The sequence below is a fragment of the Urocitellus parryii genome, chromosome 4 (assembly GCF_045843805.1).
Source record: "Urocitellus parryii isolate mUroPar1 chromosome 4, mUroPar1.hap1, whole genome shotgun sequence".
In the NCBI taxonomy this organism is placed as follows: domain Eukaryota; kingdom Metazoa; phylum Chordata; class Mammalia; order Rodentia; family Sciuridae; genus Urocitellus; species Urocitellus parryii.
The window spans coordinates 158,769,274-158,783,941 of NC_135534.1; the positions used below are offsets into that span (position 1 = coordinate 158,769,274).

At 36.8% G+C, this 14,668-nt stretch overlaps 1 protein-coding gene across 1 annotated transcript in view; it reads right to left on the bottom strand.

The window, feature by feature from the left end:
- Positions 1 to 14,668, bottom strand: part of Bnc2 (basonuclin zinc finger protein 2) — a 402,451-nt gene that overhangs the window by 114,900 nt on the left and 272,883 nt on the right. The window contains exon 6 of the mRNA XM_077797863.1: positions 408 to 643. Coding sequence (XP_077653989.1) covers positions 408 to 643 — 236 coding nt within the window. The remainder of the gene's footprint in view (positions 1 to 407; positions 644 to 14,668) is intronic.

The following is a 14,668-nucleotide window of genomic DNA, read 5'->3' on the forward strand; positions in this document are numbered from 1 at the left end:
CACCTGAGTGTGAGGAAAACCCTTACTAAACTCAGATGTGAGTATAATCCTGGATTTTTATATGCCCACCATCCACCTCAAAGATCCCATCCTATTACTAAGGGCTCTTATAAGAATTATGCCAGAAACAAGAAAGTCCACTTTATAGGCAGAAAGGGTTGAATTCAAAAGATACAAAGGAACACTAGTCAACAGACCCCTTTTCCCCTTTCTAATACACACCACTGAGGTGTAGTGGTGCCTTCTGGACTGCCATCTTCCTTCCAATGTCCTGAACGGTCTGCTGACCAGAGGAGGGTGTTTGTACCTAGGTTTGTGAGGAAGAGGAAGGAGACCAAGTGGGCCCAGGGCTCTTACACAACCCTCCAAGAGCTGGTCCAGACACCGGTATTCAGGCCCTCCCCTACCTGAAGGATGTATCCCCGGACGTAGTCCCTCAGAGTCCAGCCCAGGCCGTGCAGTATGTGCAGCACTTCCTCTTGCTTCAGGACACTGAAGAGCCGGTCCAGCAGAATCTTTAGCCGCACAGGCACTGCCTGCGTCCCGTAGAGCATCAGGCTGCTGATGTCAAACACCACGTTGGACTGCACAATCTCCACTTGGGTGGGGTGGTACAGGTGCTGCGTGCTGAGCTTATCCAAGGCTGCAGTCGTCCCACCAATGTTCCAGAGTGAGGGGTGGGAATAAAGAGATGAAAAGGACAGAGGAGTTAGATACACAACTGAATGTCATCAGGGCTCCGTTTCTATAGACAATCACAACCATGGATGTTTAAGTGATATTTCCTCTCCGCCTCGATTTTGCTGTCTTTCTTTTTTGGATTTGGTGTTCATACATTGCAGACAACAGTAAACAGCAAACACATTCAACTTTCAGAAAGACAGTCACTAAGAATGTTTTGAAATGACCGGGGCTGGCTCTATAAACCTGAGTAATTAATTTGCCAGCTAAATCACAGCTCAACTCAGGTTTCTGTTGTGTCTACTATTCCTTCAGAAAAAAGGAAAATAATTCCTAACTCATGCTGCAGTAAGAGGAGACTAACTAATACCATTTTTTTTTTAAATGAGATTCACCTAAATGGTTTAAAGGGGAGGATGAGTGTATTCGTAGGAATAAAGGAAAGTTAACACCTATATGGAAGGCTAGAAATTTAACTCAACCTAGCTAAGGGAGATGACCTGAAAACTTAGTTTTCCCAATTTCTCTCTTATTCCCCTGTTAGATAGTTTTTTCTTCACTGGCATAATCTCTGGGAGTTATTTATGGAAAATATCCAAGTCATAATTTAGTCACTTTCTTAACAATTGTGACAAGACTGTCAGATGATAATGAAAACAAATGAGTAAAAATAAAAATCTGGGAAATCCAGCTAACTGCATTAATAATTCTCAAAAGAGAAAACTGAGGATGATCATTCTTCAAATAAGTATTTCAATGAAACTAATAGTTCAACAATGGGGCTTTCCTCTTCTAATATCTAAGAAATGACATTTCTCCCTTGGGAGGAAAAAAAAAGCCTTATTAAGTTAAGGTCGTAAATTCTGATCTAACCCATATCTGAGTTACAGGAAACCCTACTCCTTATAAATACGATTCATTTTGCCTCAGTTTCTCCAGGGTGAATGACTAAGATTATACCATATCAGCTACGGGACTTAAAGAGATGCTGCCAAGACTAGTGAGATGATGAGTGAGAGCCACCTAGAACTTCTTAACAGAACACAAAAGGTGCTGCCATTAACTGTCAGAATTATACACATATATTCTTTTTAAAAATGTTTTTAAACATTGATGGACTTTTATTTTACTCATATATTTGTGTGTGGTGCTGAGAATCAAACCCAGTGCCTCACACATGCTAGGCAAGAGCTCTACCACTGAGCCACAACCCCAGCCCACACATATATTCTTTAAGAGATTAAAAGAGAGAAAAATGTGTATCTGAAAGATGGCCATCTAACCTCTGGAGTCAGGCAAATGGATACTGAAGAACATGGTGGCCCACATCACAACTATACCTGAGAGGACCTCAGTGCCCTTCAAATTCTAAGCTATAGCGTGGCCTCTCTCTAGTGCTTCTCCTAAAACCTCACCCTGTAACAGTATGAGCAACAGTATGTGTACAATCTGAGCAACCCCTATTTTAACATACCAGTATTAGCACATAATAATGGAAGAATTCAAAAGTACACGCACACAGGTTTTTTTTTTTTTTTTTTTTTTTTTTTTTAGTATTTCTAATGTATTTTTTCAGAACTCCTCCTCCACTCTCGTTTCCTCCTGACTTGTGGTCACTGGAGAGTTCATGTACTCTTGATAAATTGCTTTCTTACATCCACAGTGTAAAGGCCCTTATCATTTACCCGCTGGCTTCATTCAACACATTTACTCCCAGGAATACTTTGTCAAAGAGTTCGGGTTTCCTCATACTTCATTTCTTGCAGCTGATTTGTCTGATCTTTCCTATTCTAGTGGTTAAGTCAACTTTGAATAAATAGCTTTAAAAATTAATTTAACGTTTGGGAAAGATAAGGGATTCACAAGCCTAGAGATTGAAGTCTTCTCTCACTCCACAGGGCATTTAGGCTGCAAAAACAGCAGGAAAGGGGTATTATTATCCTTGTTCTTCTTCAAGTACAGCTTAACCATGCAGCCTTCTGATGAGTGGCTGATCTGCTTACAGAATCGAGTGATGGATTAGGGGAATTCTGCTCCTCCCCCCTTTCACCACCCTCCTGAACCTCACCAAATACTTCTTTGTAAAATACACTGCTATGGCCACAACAACTATGAAACTGAGAGGATTCCTCAGGGGGGAAAAGACAGCACATCCTGGTTTTTAAGAGTGTGTTTGGTACTCTGTGTCTGCATTAAGTGTACACAGGAGAAGGGAAAACTATGTTCCAGTGCTGCAAAGAAAACTGTCACCTCCCTTTCCCAAATCCCCGCAAGAGTCTGGTGATTTGAAAAGATGAAGAGAACTAAATCACAGAGGGTACAGAAAAGAGTTTAGTCAAATGTAAAAGCACAGGTAAAATAGGTAAGGCAAAAATATTTCCACCAAAACAGTTTTTGGAACTCCAGTGAGATATTACCCAATTCTTCTTCATGGTTATATGCTATGTCAGAAAGAAGGGATACAGATATATATTCATAAATATACAGCAGGGGCCAACAACTTATTCTATAAATGCCCAATACATAGTAAATATTTTAGGCCTGTGGGCCACACATTCTCTTTTTCAACTACTCACCTCTTATGTTACAGCAGGAAAGCAGCCATACATAGGTAAGTGTTCCAATAAAACTTTATTCACAGAAACAGGCTACCTGGGCAGCCTGTTTAGGCCCTGATATAGAGATGGAAATGTGGGGCCAGTAATAATGAAAAAGTCCTAAGAGTAGATAATGAAAAAGCTAAAGGGTACAGTGGTGCACCCCTATAACCCCAGAAACTTCTAGCTACTCTGGAGGCTAAGGCAGGAGGATTCCAAGTTTGGCAACTTTCTCAAAATGAAAGATAAAAAGGGCTGAAAATGAAGCTCAGTGGTAGATTATCCTGGGGTTCAATCCCTGGTAAAAATACACACACTCTAGTTCAGGCAGCGACTGTCTAGAAGATGAATCATAGGTGAGGATGTGAACAATAAACTGCTTAACTTGGAGATACCAGCTGTAATTTTCAGCATGATTGTGACAATATTTGGGAAGGTATCCTTGAAGGCACAAAGGCTAAGCAATGACATTTAAGTGTCATGATATCCACAAACTGAACTGGGCTTTGGAGTAATTTCATGACCATCATATATCTGTGGAGCATTTGGTTCTGAATCTTGTAGTGTCAGGAACATGAGTTAGGTCAAAGAGGTGAGAAAGAATCAGGGCAATAACTTTTTCCTCAGGATGGAGTGGGGAAAGATGTCACCTATTTTAATATTTATAGGTTTAAACATTTGCTAAAAATTTTTTATACCCAAAGTGTTACCATGATTCCATGTCCAAATGAAATCTCAACCAGAAGTTGGGTACAAAAAATATATATAAAATTGAGTTTCTCTCAGTAAAGTTAGAGTGAGCATGGATTAAAGAACTTCCAATTATTTGTTACTCCCCTCTTCAACTTGCTTAAGTATCTCACTAGGGCAGACCCTGGAAACATGAAAAGCACTTTTCTATACAGTACGACAAATATCAATTGCTCTGCATGCTCTGTGTTCATTCCCCTTCAATCTGGGGATAGAAACTAGAATTCTCCTTAGGGAATTTCTCCCCTCACCCTTAGAATCAATATTTCATAGAACTGAGTAATACTTAGCCAGTCCTGGAAAACAAGTATATCCCTGCCTCCTGGAATCAAGAATGGTTCAAGAATAGGCAAGTGACCAAAGTCTAGAAAGTGAGACTGAATCCAGGATTTTAGTCAGAAATGCTGAGAATTTCTTCTTTTTTCTCTTAAACTTTTAGCTAACAAATACACATTGAGAATGTGAATCAACTAGGCGGCAAAATGATCTAAAAAAAGATCAACTACTCATAATATTAAACAATATTGTTTGATCCAGAAGATATGACAGTGTCTTAGGTTGATACTATCACTAGAATATTCAGTTACATAAAAAACATAATCCCTCTCTCTTTCCTTGAAATAGCATTTCCTACAGCTACCATTCTCCAGCTGGATAACATGTAATTGTCATGCTGTCAGTGGTTCAACTAAAGGTGCATTAGTTTCAGGCCAAATGCAATTCATAATTTCTGCAATGCCTGGAATGAGGAGTATCCTAAAAATTCATATCTTATAAAATATTGACAAAGGGTGATGTTTTCAACTGCATTAGTAAAGAAAAATAATGGTGAGGGAGGCTAAAGGAAATTACTATTTAAGCATCAACTATATGACAGGTATCATTCTAGGAGTTCATAAGTTTAATCTCTTAATTAAAACACAACGTATTACAATTATAACCTATTCCAAGATCACAGGCTCAATGGGGCTAGGTAACTGGTCAAAGGTCACTTAACAATTTCACCACAGGTAAATTCTGTTTGCACGACATGTACAGATAAACAGTAAGAAACTTGCAAGTTTTCATCATGCTGGGAGTCCCTAACTCCCTGAAATCTGGGCTTCTTGCCCATCACTCTGCTGAGGCAAGCATTTCAAAGGTCACCAACACCTGCCTTACTGTGAAATCCAATAGCTTTTTTCCTTCATTATTCTCCATGATCTCTCCATAGCAGCTGACCTTATTGATCCTCACTCCCCCTAAGATGCTCTCTTCCTTCATTCATGCATACATTCATTTATTCACCACCACCTATTAACTTATCACTGAGATAGGTGCTGTATGCAGATGAAAAAGTAATTTATGGTGTGGCCTCTGCCTTCAAAGATAGACAGATGCAAGTGATGTAAATGCTATAAAAAGAGATGGCACAAGGAAGAGAGGGCAACTCTACTGGGAAGGCATTGTTTAGTAAGATAACTAGAGTCAGCAGGTGAGAAAGGAGGTGAGCAACACAGACTGCAGTGCGTCAGAACCACTTGGACTGCCTGCTAAAACAGATTGCTGGGCCATCTCTTCCACAGCTTCTGCTTCAGAGAGTCTGAGATGTGAGCCGAGAATCTGCATTGCTAACACATCTGCAGATGTGTTAGGTGGTTAGGACTAATGAGTGTAAGAGAATGGAATAACCAAAGGACCTATAAGACTTGAGGCAAAAATGGTTGGAGGTTGAGTCCAAAAAGTCAGATGGGCAGACTCAGGAGCTTCAATCCCAAAGGCAAAACTCTGTGGAAAGCTCACAAACTTTTTTGTAAGTTTAGAAAATATCAAACATTTTATAAAATGAAGATGACTTTTAACTTTACACATAAAACCCCGAAAAAAGTTAGGTGATTAAAGCAATAGCTGTCAGCCTGGGAGAACGTGCATGCCACATGCCACACAATTCTCAGTCACAACCCCTTAAGATGGAAAAGTCTCTAGAAGGAGTAGGGTTAAGTTTGAGAAAAGGCACATATTTTTCCCCACATAAATGCCACACCAAAAATCACAGTGTTAAGGGGGAGGGATGGCTCAGAGCCAAGTAAAGAAAATAGAAGATTTTTGCCTTACTACCAAGCTTCAACCAGTGGACTTCTAACTGTGATAGACCTAAATGGAAGAATGCAAAAGGTGCTCCAAGAGTTATGCAGACAAAGGGAATGCATTCTTGGATCATGCGATTCCATATTTACTCTTAAACAGATCCACCTGTGTACAGACCTGCATACTGCATTATGCAGATTATCCATTCAATTTTCTCTTTTGAAAACCAAAATCTTAAGATAAGATAAAAACTGAAATCTTAAAACTGAAATCTTAAAATAAACGTTTTTCCATGGCTTATCTACATGGTGCACTATGTCAGGATGTAAACTCTCCTGGGTGCCAAAATAATTCACAATTTCAATCGCTTTGAGAAGGCCTCCTTTATTGATTAATAAAGGCTCTTCTCCTGCCTGAATCTACATAATCAAATAAAAGTGCAAGGGAACCTGACATTGGGGCCTATGTTAGCGCATCCTGAGTTCAGAAACAACATAAAATGGGACAATGGTAATGAACTCACCTCTTGCATTCCTGTCCATTTTAATAATATATACTCTTTAGAATGCATCTATGGGATCAAAGCAAACGTGCCCAATAATGAAAATGGCCTCCCCTTACCCCCGACATATTCAAAGATAAGCAATTCTTTTCAACTCTTCTCAACATTCATCCCTAGAAGGTGTCATCACCTGAGAAGAAAAGGCCCTAAGCACATATAAGCAATGCCTATCTTTTAAATTCAGTTTGAATATTATCCTGGACCTATAAAATTTGTAAGACACACTGGATATAAACCTGTGGATAGAAATTTCACATGGTTTCTTTCAGAACCTATAAGTATCGTTTGATAAGACAGTATATACCATGTAATCAAATAATATAAAAATATTTATTTCAGTTATAATTGATTATCATTTTCATCATATAAAAATTTGAATATTTTCTACAGGCTATCTATTAATAAAAATAACAAAATAATAATCTAAATGTCACTTATTTTTAGCAATATAAATTCCTCTTACATTAAGTACATACAGTTTGATTACGAGGTCTATTAAAATTAATGTTTTACATGACTGTTATCTGATCTGTTTCTACAGTTCTATGTGCTCCACACATAGAACCTCATTTAGTAAAATAGTATTGTGATTTCTAATAATTCCTTGCTTATTTAAGTTACACATTATAGTACTTCACACATAATTAATAATAGCATTTCTATTATAAACTGAATAATTGTACTTGCGTTACAATATTCAGGACTCCTTTAATAATTTATCACACATGATGCATTCCATAACTTACTGATATGTTTTTATAATTTCTCAAAATTCATATTAATATATTTATTTGACTTGAAACATGAGTTCAAATTTTTCTTTTGATTTTCATTTCTCTTAATTTGTAAGCTTTATTATTTTCTGCTTACAGAATTATAACTTTATAAAACAAAAACAAAGACACAAATCAAATTTCACACCCCTCATAAATATGATTATTACTTTAATGTGGTTAACATTTGGTCAAAATGGGAGTGTGCTCTTTTCTGTCTGACTTTGTATTAAAAATAATTTTATTACATCTTTTAGGTAACATTATTTCACTCATTCAACAAATGCCTCAGTCTCCACTAGAATACTTGATGATAAGATCTATTATTTGTCATTGTTCTCCCTTGGTGCTCCAAAGGAACCTGACACATAGAGGAGCCCAGCACACTTTGGTTGAAAGGGTGATTATGAACCTACTACACAAAGGGTTCTGTCGTAGGTGCTATGGGGAGGATATAAAAGAAAGGAAAAGACAGTGACTTGGGCTCCAACTGGACTCCAGGTTTTTCTTAGTTGAATAAGGTTGGGGTAATTATTTGTATTATGGGTAGAAAATTTTCTTGGCCAAGGATTTGGGGGATTTTATTTTCTTTTTAGTTTTATTACATTAACATTTACACTATCCTTATTTGCCTTACTACTCAGTAATTTCAAACCTTCTAATGACTTAATGACTTACATGCAGACATAAGCCAAGAGCAGATATCTTATGCTTAGAGCAGATATCTTATGTTTTGAGCTCCTAACTTGGTGCTAAACTTCATTACAAAATATCTGTATCCTTTATCTGGCTTTGGACTTATGGTCTTTAATATTTTAATAATAAAAAGGCTGGAATATCCTAAAATAAACTGAAGCAAAAAACCCAACCTAACATATAAGCACAAAGGTAAAAAGCTCAATGATATATAAAAAAAAACTTTCCAATCATGAATACCATTGAATTATATTTGGTATACAGCTGCCTGTGTAACAAGGTGAAGTTCAAATTTTTCTAATGAAAATCAAGTGGATTTGTCACCTCAATTTGGAAACAAGCACTGGCTTTGCCAATTGGGCCACATAGTGGAAATTTTAGTCAATTAAGATCACTATGTCTACAGCAGTAAGACAAAACAGTTAGTTAAAAATTTCTTTTTTGCAGAGTCAGCCTTAAAGAAAGCTGAGTAATTACTTGAATTATGTGTAGAAATTTTTTTTGGCCAAGGGTTTTCCTCTGGATTTGGGGAATTTTTAAAAAGTCTGAGTCTTAATTTCCACTGTAAACAAGACCCTATATGATAGGTTGAAATTATGGCATATGTAGATAAATGGGTGGGAATGGGGAATATCTTGCTAAGTGAAATAAGCCAATCCCAAAAAACCCCAAACCAAATGTTTTCTCTGATATTGGATGCTGATCTATAATTGAGGGAAAGGGGTGCAAGGGAAGAATGGAGAAACTTTGGATTGGGTAGAGGGGAATGAAGGAGGGGAGGGGGGAATAGTGGAATGAGACAGATATTACTACCCTATGTACATGTATGACTGCACAAATGATGTGACTCTGCATTGTGTACAGCCAGAGAAATGAAAAGATGTACTCTATTTGAGTACAATGAGTTGAAATGCATTCTGCTGTCATGTATAATTAGAACAGATAAATTATATATATATTTTTTTTTAATTTTTATTTTATTTTTTTTTTAATTCAGGGCTGGGGATATAGCTCAGTTGGTAGAGTTCTTGCCTCACAGGCAGCATAAGGCCCTGTGTTCAATTCCCAGCACCACACACAAAAAAAAATTTTAAAAATCAGAAGTAATTTGAATTAACAACTAATATAGTATTTTTATTTCTCAATATTTATTGTCTATTCTGGAATAAACAAGGTGCTTCTAAGGAAACACTAATAGTTAAATTTATAAATAGCTATTATCTTTTTCCAGAAATTTCAGAAAGTGAATAACTCCAATAATATCTGGGTGGGAGAGAAGTTGATTTTTATTTCCTTGCTTTTATCAAAACCAATCAAGCCCTGGTTAATCTTTTGCATACAATTTGAAATGACTTCTAAGAATAAATAATGACTTAATAACAAAGCTCCTAGTCTCACCTATTTGTTGCAAGTGTCTTGGCAATTACATCTATAAAAATGGAAAATGGGTACCTTTTCTCTTTCTTACAGTAAGTACCCTTCACCCATGGATCACTGAACTCATATGGGAAGAAAAAAATTTAGAGTCCCATCTATTCCACCGACAGATACATTTCTAATAAAAATCTACTTTCTATACAATAAATGAAGAAAGTTATAATATTTATATTGCTTTCATTCATTATGATGACTGAAGTTAAAAACTAAAATTTCCATTTATAAAAATATTATCTTAATTTTCATTGTAAATAAGACCCTGTGTAATAGGTTGAAGGATTAAAGACTTTCTAGTGAACATTTACAGTACTGTAATCTGTGGGGAAAATATTGGATATAAGAGTTAAGACAAAAAAATAAAAGCATTGATCTAAAGCTTCCAGTGTCAGAAGGTCCTTGTTATCTTCTAGATTAAGGACAGTGTCCGTAGACCCAGATTCCAAGGGCTCCAATCCCTACTTGCTGTAAGACACTGGCATGCTACTTGATACTTGAATATATTAGGGTAGTTATCAGTTTTTCAAATTCCTTTAGGTTCAGGCAAAGTAATGGCTTGGAGGTCACTACCAAGGAGAATGGAAAGGTGACTACAGAAGTAAGACCAAACTAAGACACAGGGGGAAAAAGAGATGTTTGGAGTAAAGATGAGCCAGGGATTCAAAATGATTATGATTTTCTAATTTGGAGGACTCAGGAGGGAAAACAGACTGAGGAAACACCAGCACTCTACAGGAGCTGCCTCCTTAGCCACCTCCTGTGGTAATCTCCTCTCTGAATCCAACTCCTCCTATAAGCTTAGCTCTACCCAAGTTCCACGCCTTAATCCAAACATACTTGACCCCTATTGCTGGGAAAAGTAGGTCGATGAAAAACCAAAATGCCTGACATTAGATGTTTTGGTGTCTAATTTTCTCACAGGTGCTCATTGAAAAATGCTAGAAATTTGGTAAAAAAGAAAATAAAAAATCATCCACACTCCCACCGCCCAAAGACAGTGACTGTGGCATATTAATGCACCTGTGTCTACTTTTGTCAATGTATGATTTTACATAGTTGAGGTACAACTGCAGACAAGCATGGGGTTGTTTATCTCAACATTACCCAGCAAGAATGATCAAAATCATCTCTATTTCCCCTTTCTCCCTTCAAGTTCTTCTTTCTCGTCTACTCCTCCCACTTTAGAGCAGGTGTGACCCTAAGATCTCTATTATTGCACTGATTCCTGACTGGTTTGGTCTACCTGTTCTTACTGGCCTTATACACCCTAGATAAAACCAAGCCAGTCTTCTCAAAACATTGCTTTACACACATTTATTCTCTGCTCAAAGGTTTCCAATGCTGTGCCCAGCCACTTCGCACACACTACCCCAACCCCAGCACACATACATGAATGCATGCACACACACACACACACATACTCCTTTAAAGGGGCCAGAAGACCTTGAGCAGGCTGATTTACTTCCCAGCCTAATAACTCTCTGAAATGAGCTCTCTCTTCCAACCAAAGTGAGGTAACTACTGACTTTCAAATATTCTAGGCATTATCATATTTGGTCACTAAGTGGATATTTCCAGGCCCTATGCTAAATTTTAGAACAAAACAGACATAATTCAGGCCTACTTGAGGTAAATAAAGTAGTGAAAAAAACAGACTTTTAAATAAATACACATGTACATGAACAATTACAAACTATGTATGTGACATGTGAACGTCATTGACATGAGGTAGGTGGTTCGGGCAAAGCCCATCCACTCGGACATGAACAGAGAGCAGTAAAAGATGAAGCTGGGGAGACAAGTAGGGTTCCATCTGTCAACTGTATTTTTCAGAATTTTTAGTTTCAGCGCTATTCCTTCAGTGCCTTTCTTCTTTCTTACTATCCCTTCTGATTATCTTTCTTTTGAACTTTCTTTTTCCATGAAGCCTGGAGAGGTCCCTCATCTAGCAGCAAGCCATCTCAACAATTTGCCAATCACTCAAGTACCACCCATATGTTGTCTGTTTACTGGAGCTGCTTGTGTGCCCACTTTATCACAGAGCTTGGTTTTAAGCAGCAACAATATCTGACACATGAGCGCTCATGGGTGTTCAGTGCTCTTATTCTTGAATGGACAAACAGTTATTTTAGGAAAAGGCTGTGATCTCTGTTTGCACTGAAAGGATAAATGTATGAGGACTCCACCTACTACCACGTTCTGGAATTCACCCAGCCCCTTTCTCAACCCTCTCCTTTGCTCTTTATGCCTTCAAGGAACAGTACAGGTGGGGAACTGCTACTAGGCAGGGGGCGAGGTTGGGCACTAGATTGGCAGGAATTCTGACTAAATTTTGCATAATTTATTCCCTTTCCTACCATTTCAAGCAGTTTCTAGGTCAAAAAAAAAAAGCAAGATGAAAGTGTAGTATTATGTAAAAGCAATTTTAATATCAGGGTTCAGACTGGATCATAATGGATAAATGTTATGAAAACCATCCATAAAATAGTAACACAGAACACGAGATTTGTGATCAATATGCTAGTTTATGGTCATCTAGCTATAGAAAAATGCACAGCAAAGACCTAATAGACCTGAGAAAGAGGTCAGAAAACAGAGGTCACACAATGTAATCAAGAAAATAGTCTACAAGGAAAGGACTTTTTTTTTCTTTTGAGAAAACCCACTCAAACACATACATATACACACACAAATTAACACTTCTGTTTGCTTATTTTTGTTTGTTTGTTTGTTGTTGTTTTTATGTTTTTTTTGTGTGTGTGGTGCTGGGGATAGAACCCAGGACCTGCACATGCTAAGCAAGTGCTCTGCCACTGTACCACACCCCAGCCCCTTAACCTCTTCTGAGTATGCTAAATTTCTTGTGGAAAAAGCAGTAGTTGAATACTAGTTAGAAAAAGAAGGAAAAAATCATACAATATAACCTTTTAAACTATAAATTAAGTTACTAAGGAATCATGACTTACCTGAATTTCTTTAAAATGCCAGAAACAGGACCTTAAGCTAGTAATTTTCAAACTATAAAACAAAGGAGAAATTGAGGGCTGGATATAATTTCAATAAACACTTTCATAGAACCTAGAGTTTCCCAAAGGAAAGTGGTAGCTAAGCCCTAAGAGCCCAAACGACATATCAGTCTGTATATGCAGAACAGAATCATAAGGACAACAGCTGGCACTTTTGTTGTTCGTTAACATATGTAACATAATGTGAAATAAGGGTAAAATGCAATGCAAAATATGTAGTAAGGATAAAGTAATGTATACTTTTGAGTATATTGCTAACTTAAAGAACCAAGTAATGTCCTTTATAAAATTCACTTTTCAAATATATAAAATCATGCTGGGAATAGGTGAGTGGTGATTATAAAAGAACTTGCTTCTATTGAATGAAATGTACATACTATTTTTTTATTTCATTTTTAAATAACAAGAATTACTCCCCAACCTTCAAATAAATTAAAACAAATATAAACCTGTAATTCTACAGACTTCACTTCCAATATTTTCTGTGAAGGTCACAGAAATAAGAACATACTCAGATACTTCTTTTTTTTCCTTAATGTAAGAGTATAAAAGTGCTTTTCACTGATCCTAGAAAATTGGCTCTTAGTGATAGTTTATAGTTCTTAGTTTTCCACAACTTTTTTTTAAACATAACTTTCTTTAGAAGTCAAATTCAAGGGACTTCAGTGGTTTCCACAGGAATATGTGGATTGCAAGCCCTGATGTCCAAAAGATCCCATCTAACAGCTGTTCAGACATGGCAGTGAGATGCTAACAGCCATTATTTTTATTCAATAAAATAAGAAGTGTGCAAAGTGGAATGATTTTCAAAACCACCTACTTTGCAGAATAAAGCAATTAAATAAATCTATTTGCAAAGGGTCTAAAAGGAAGTTTGTTATTTCACTAATTTCAAGTCCTGCCCTGGATACTTAAAATTTTTTAAATGCCATTTGAAGCAATTTTGTAAGTTTAAAAAAAAAATAAAGAAGACTTCTTTCATTTTGGGAGAAAGCCAAGTGGGTCTTAAATTACAAGACTAACTGGAGAAGTCCAAGTCTCCTGCCTCAACTCTCTTCAGGAGTCCAAATTATAATATCAAGTGGTCGTTTTTTAGGAGTCCTGGATCCTAGAATTAGAATACTATTTTAGTTTCTAATAGATTTACACTTAACATATGTCCTTAGGGAATGCTCTTATACAATTCTTCATATGGTTTAAAAAGTCTAAAAGTTGTCAGTGACAGCATTTTTTTTTATTAGCTACACATGACATTACAATGATCTTGGCAATTCATACATTTGAATCAATTGGGGTATAATTTCTCATTTTTCTGATTGTACAGATTGCAGAATCACATTGGTCATACAGTAGTGACAGCATTTTATTAGAGCAACTTCTGCGGTCAAATTTTAAAGTTTTTGATTATTTATAAGCAGAATATTATTATTGCTCCTACCTCAAATATCTAGGTCATAACTTCTGAATTTATGAGGGTGAGTAGTCCTTCATTCTTGCTAATATGACCAATAATTCCCAATTATACCACACTTTACAATAAGCACACTATACCCAATATAATGATATGTCATTTCAATGTAGCTAGCCCATGAACTTCCACAGGTTTAATGGGATTTTGCGTATTTAGAATTTCATCATAAAGAGGCCCTTTGGAATCATTATAACATCAATCCTTTACCATTATAAGACTCAGCTCTTACTAGGCAAGACCGTCAGGGCTCAAGGCAAAGGCTTAACCTACCTATACACTATAAGCCAGATCCTAATAAAAGCCTTAGCACTCGGGAGAACATTAATGAGTGGCAATGATGGCATATTAAAAACCTCCCAGAGAATCAGGAGATCATGGAGGCGAGCAACAATTGTGATTAAGGGAAAAATTCCTTAGGACTTGAGGTAACATTTAGATATGTACCTTTTATTCATTACTTTTGGGGTAAAGTGTTATATAATTGGGAGCAAATTAAGTACAAAATAACTCATGTTTCTTTAAGTCACAACTCTTTAGCTGTCCTATCAAGGTTGAATTAATGAGAATGGGTAACACCAAGGAGCAAGAAGGCTTGTTTCTGGTACTTTTTA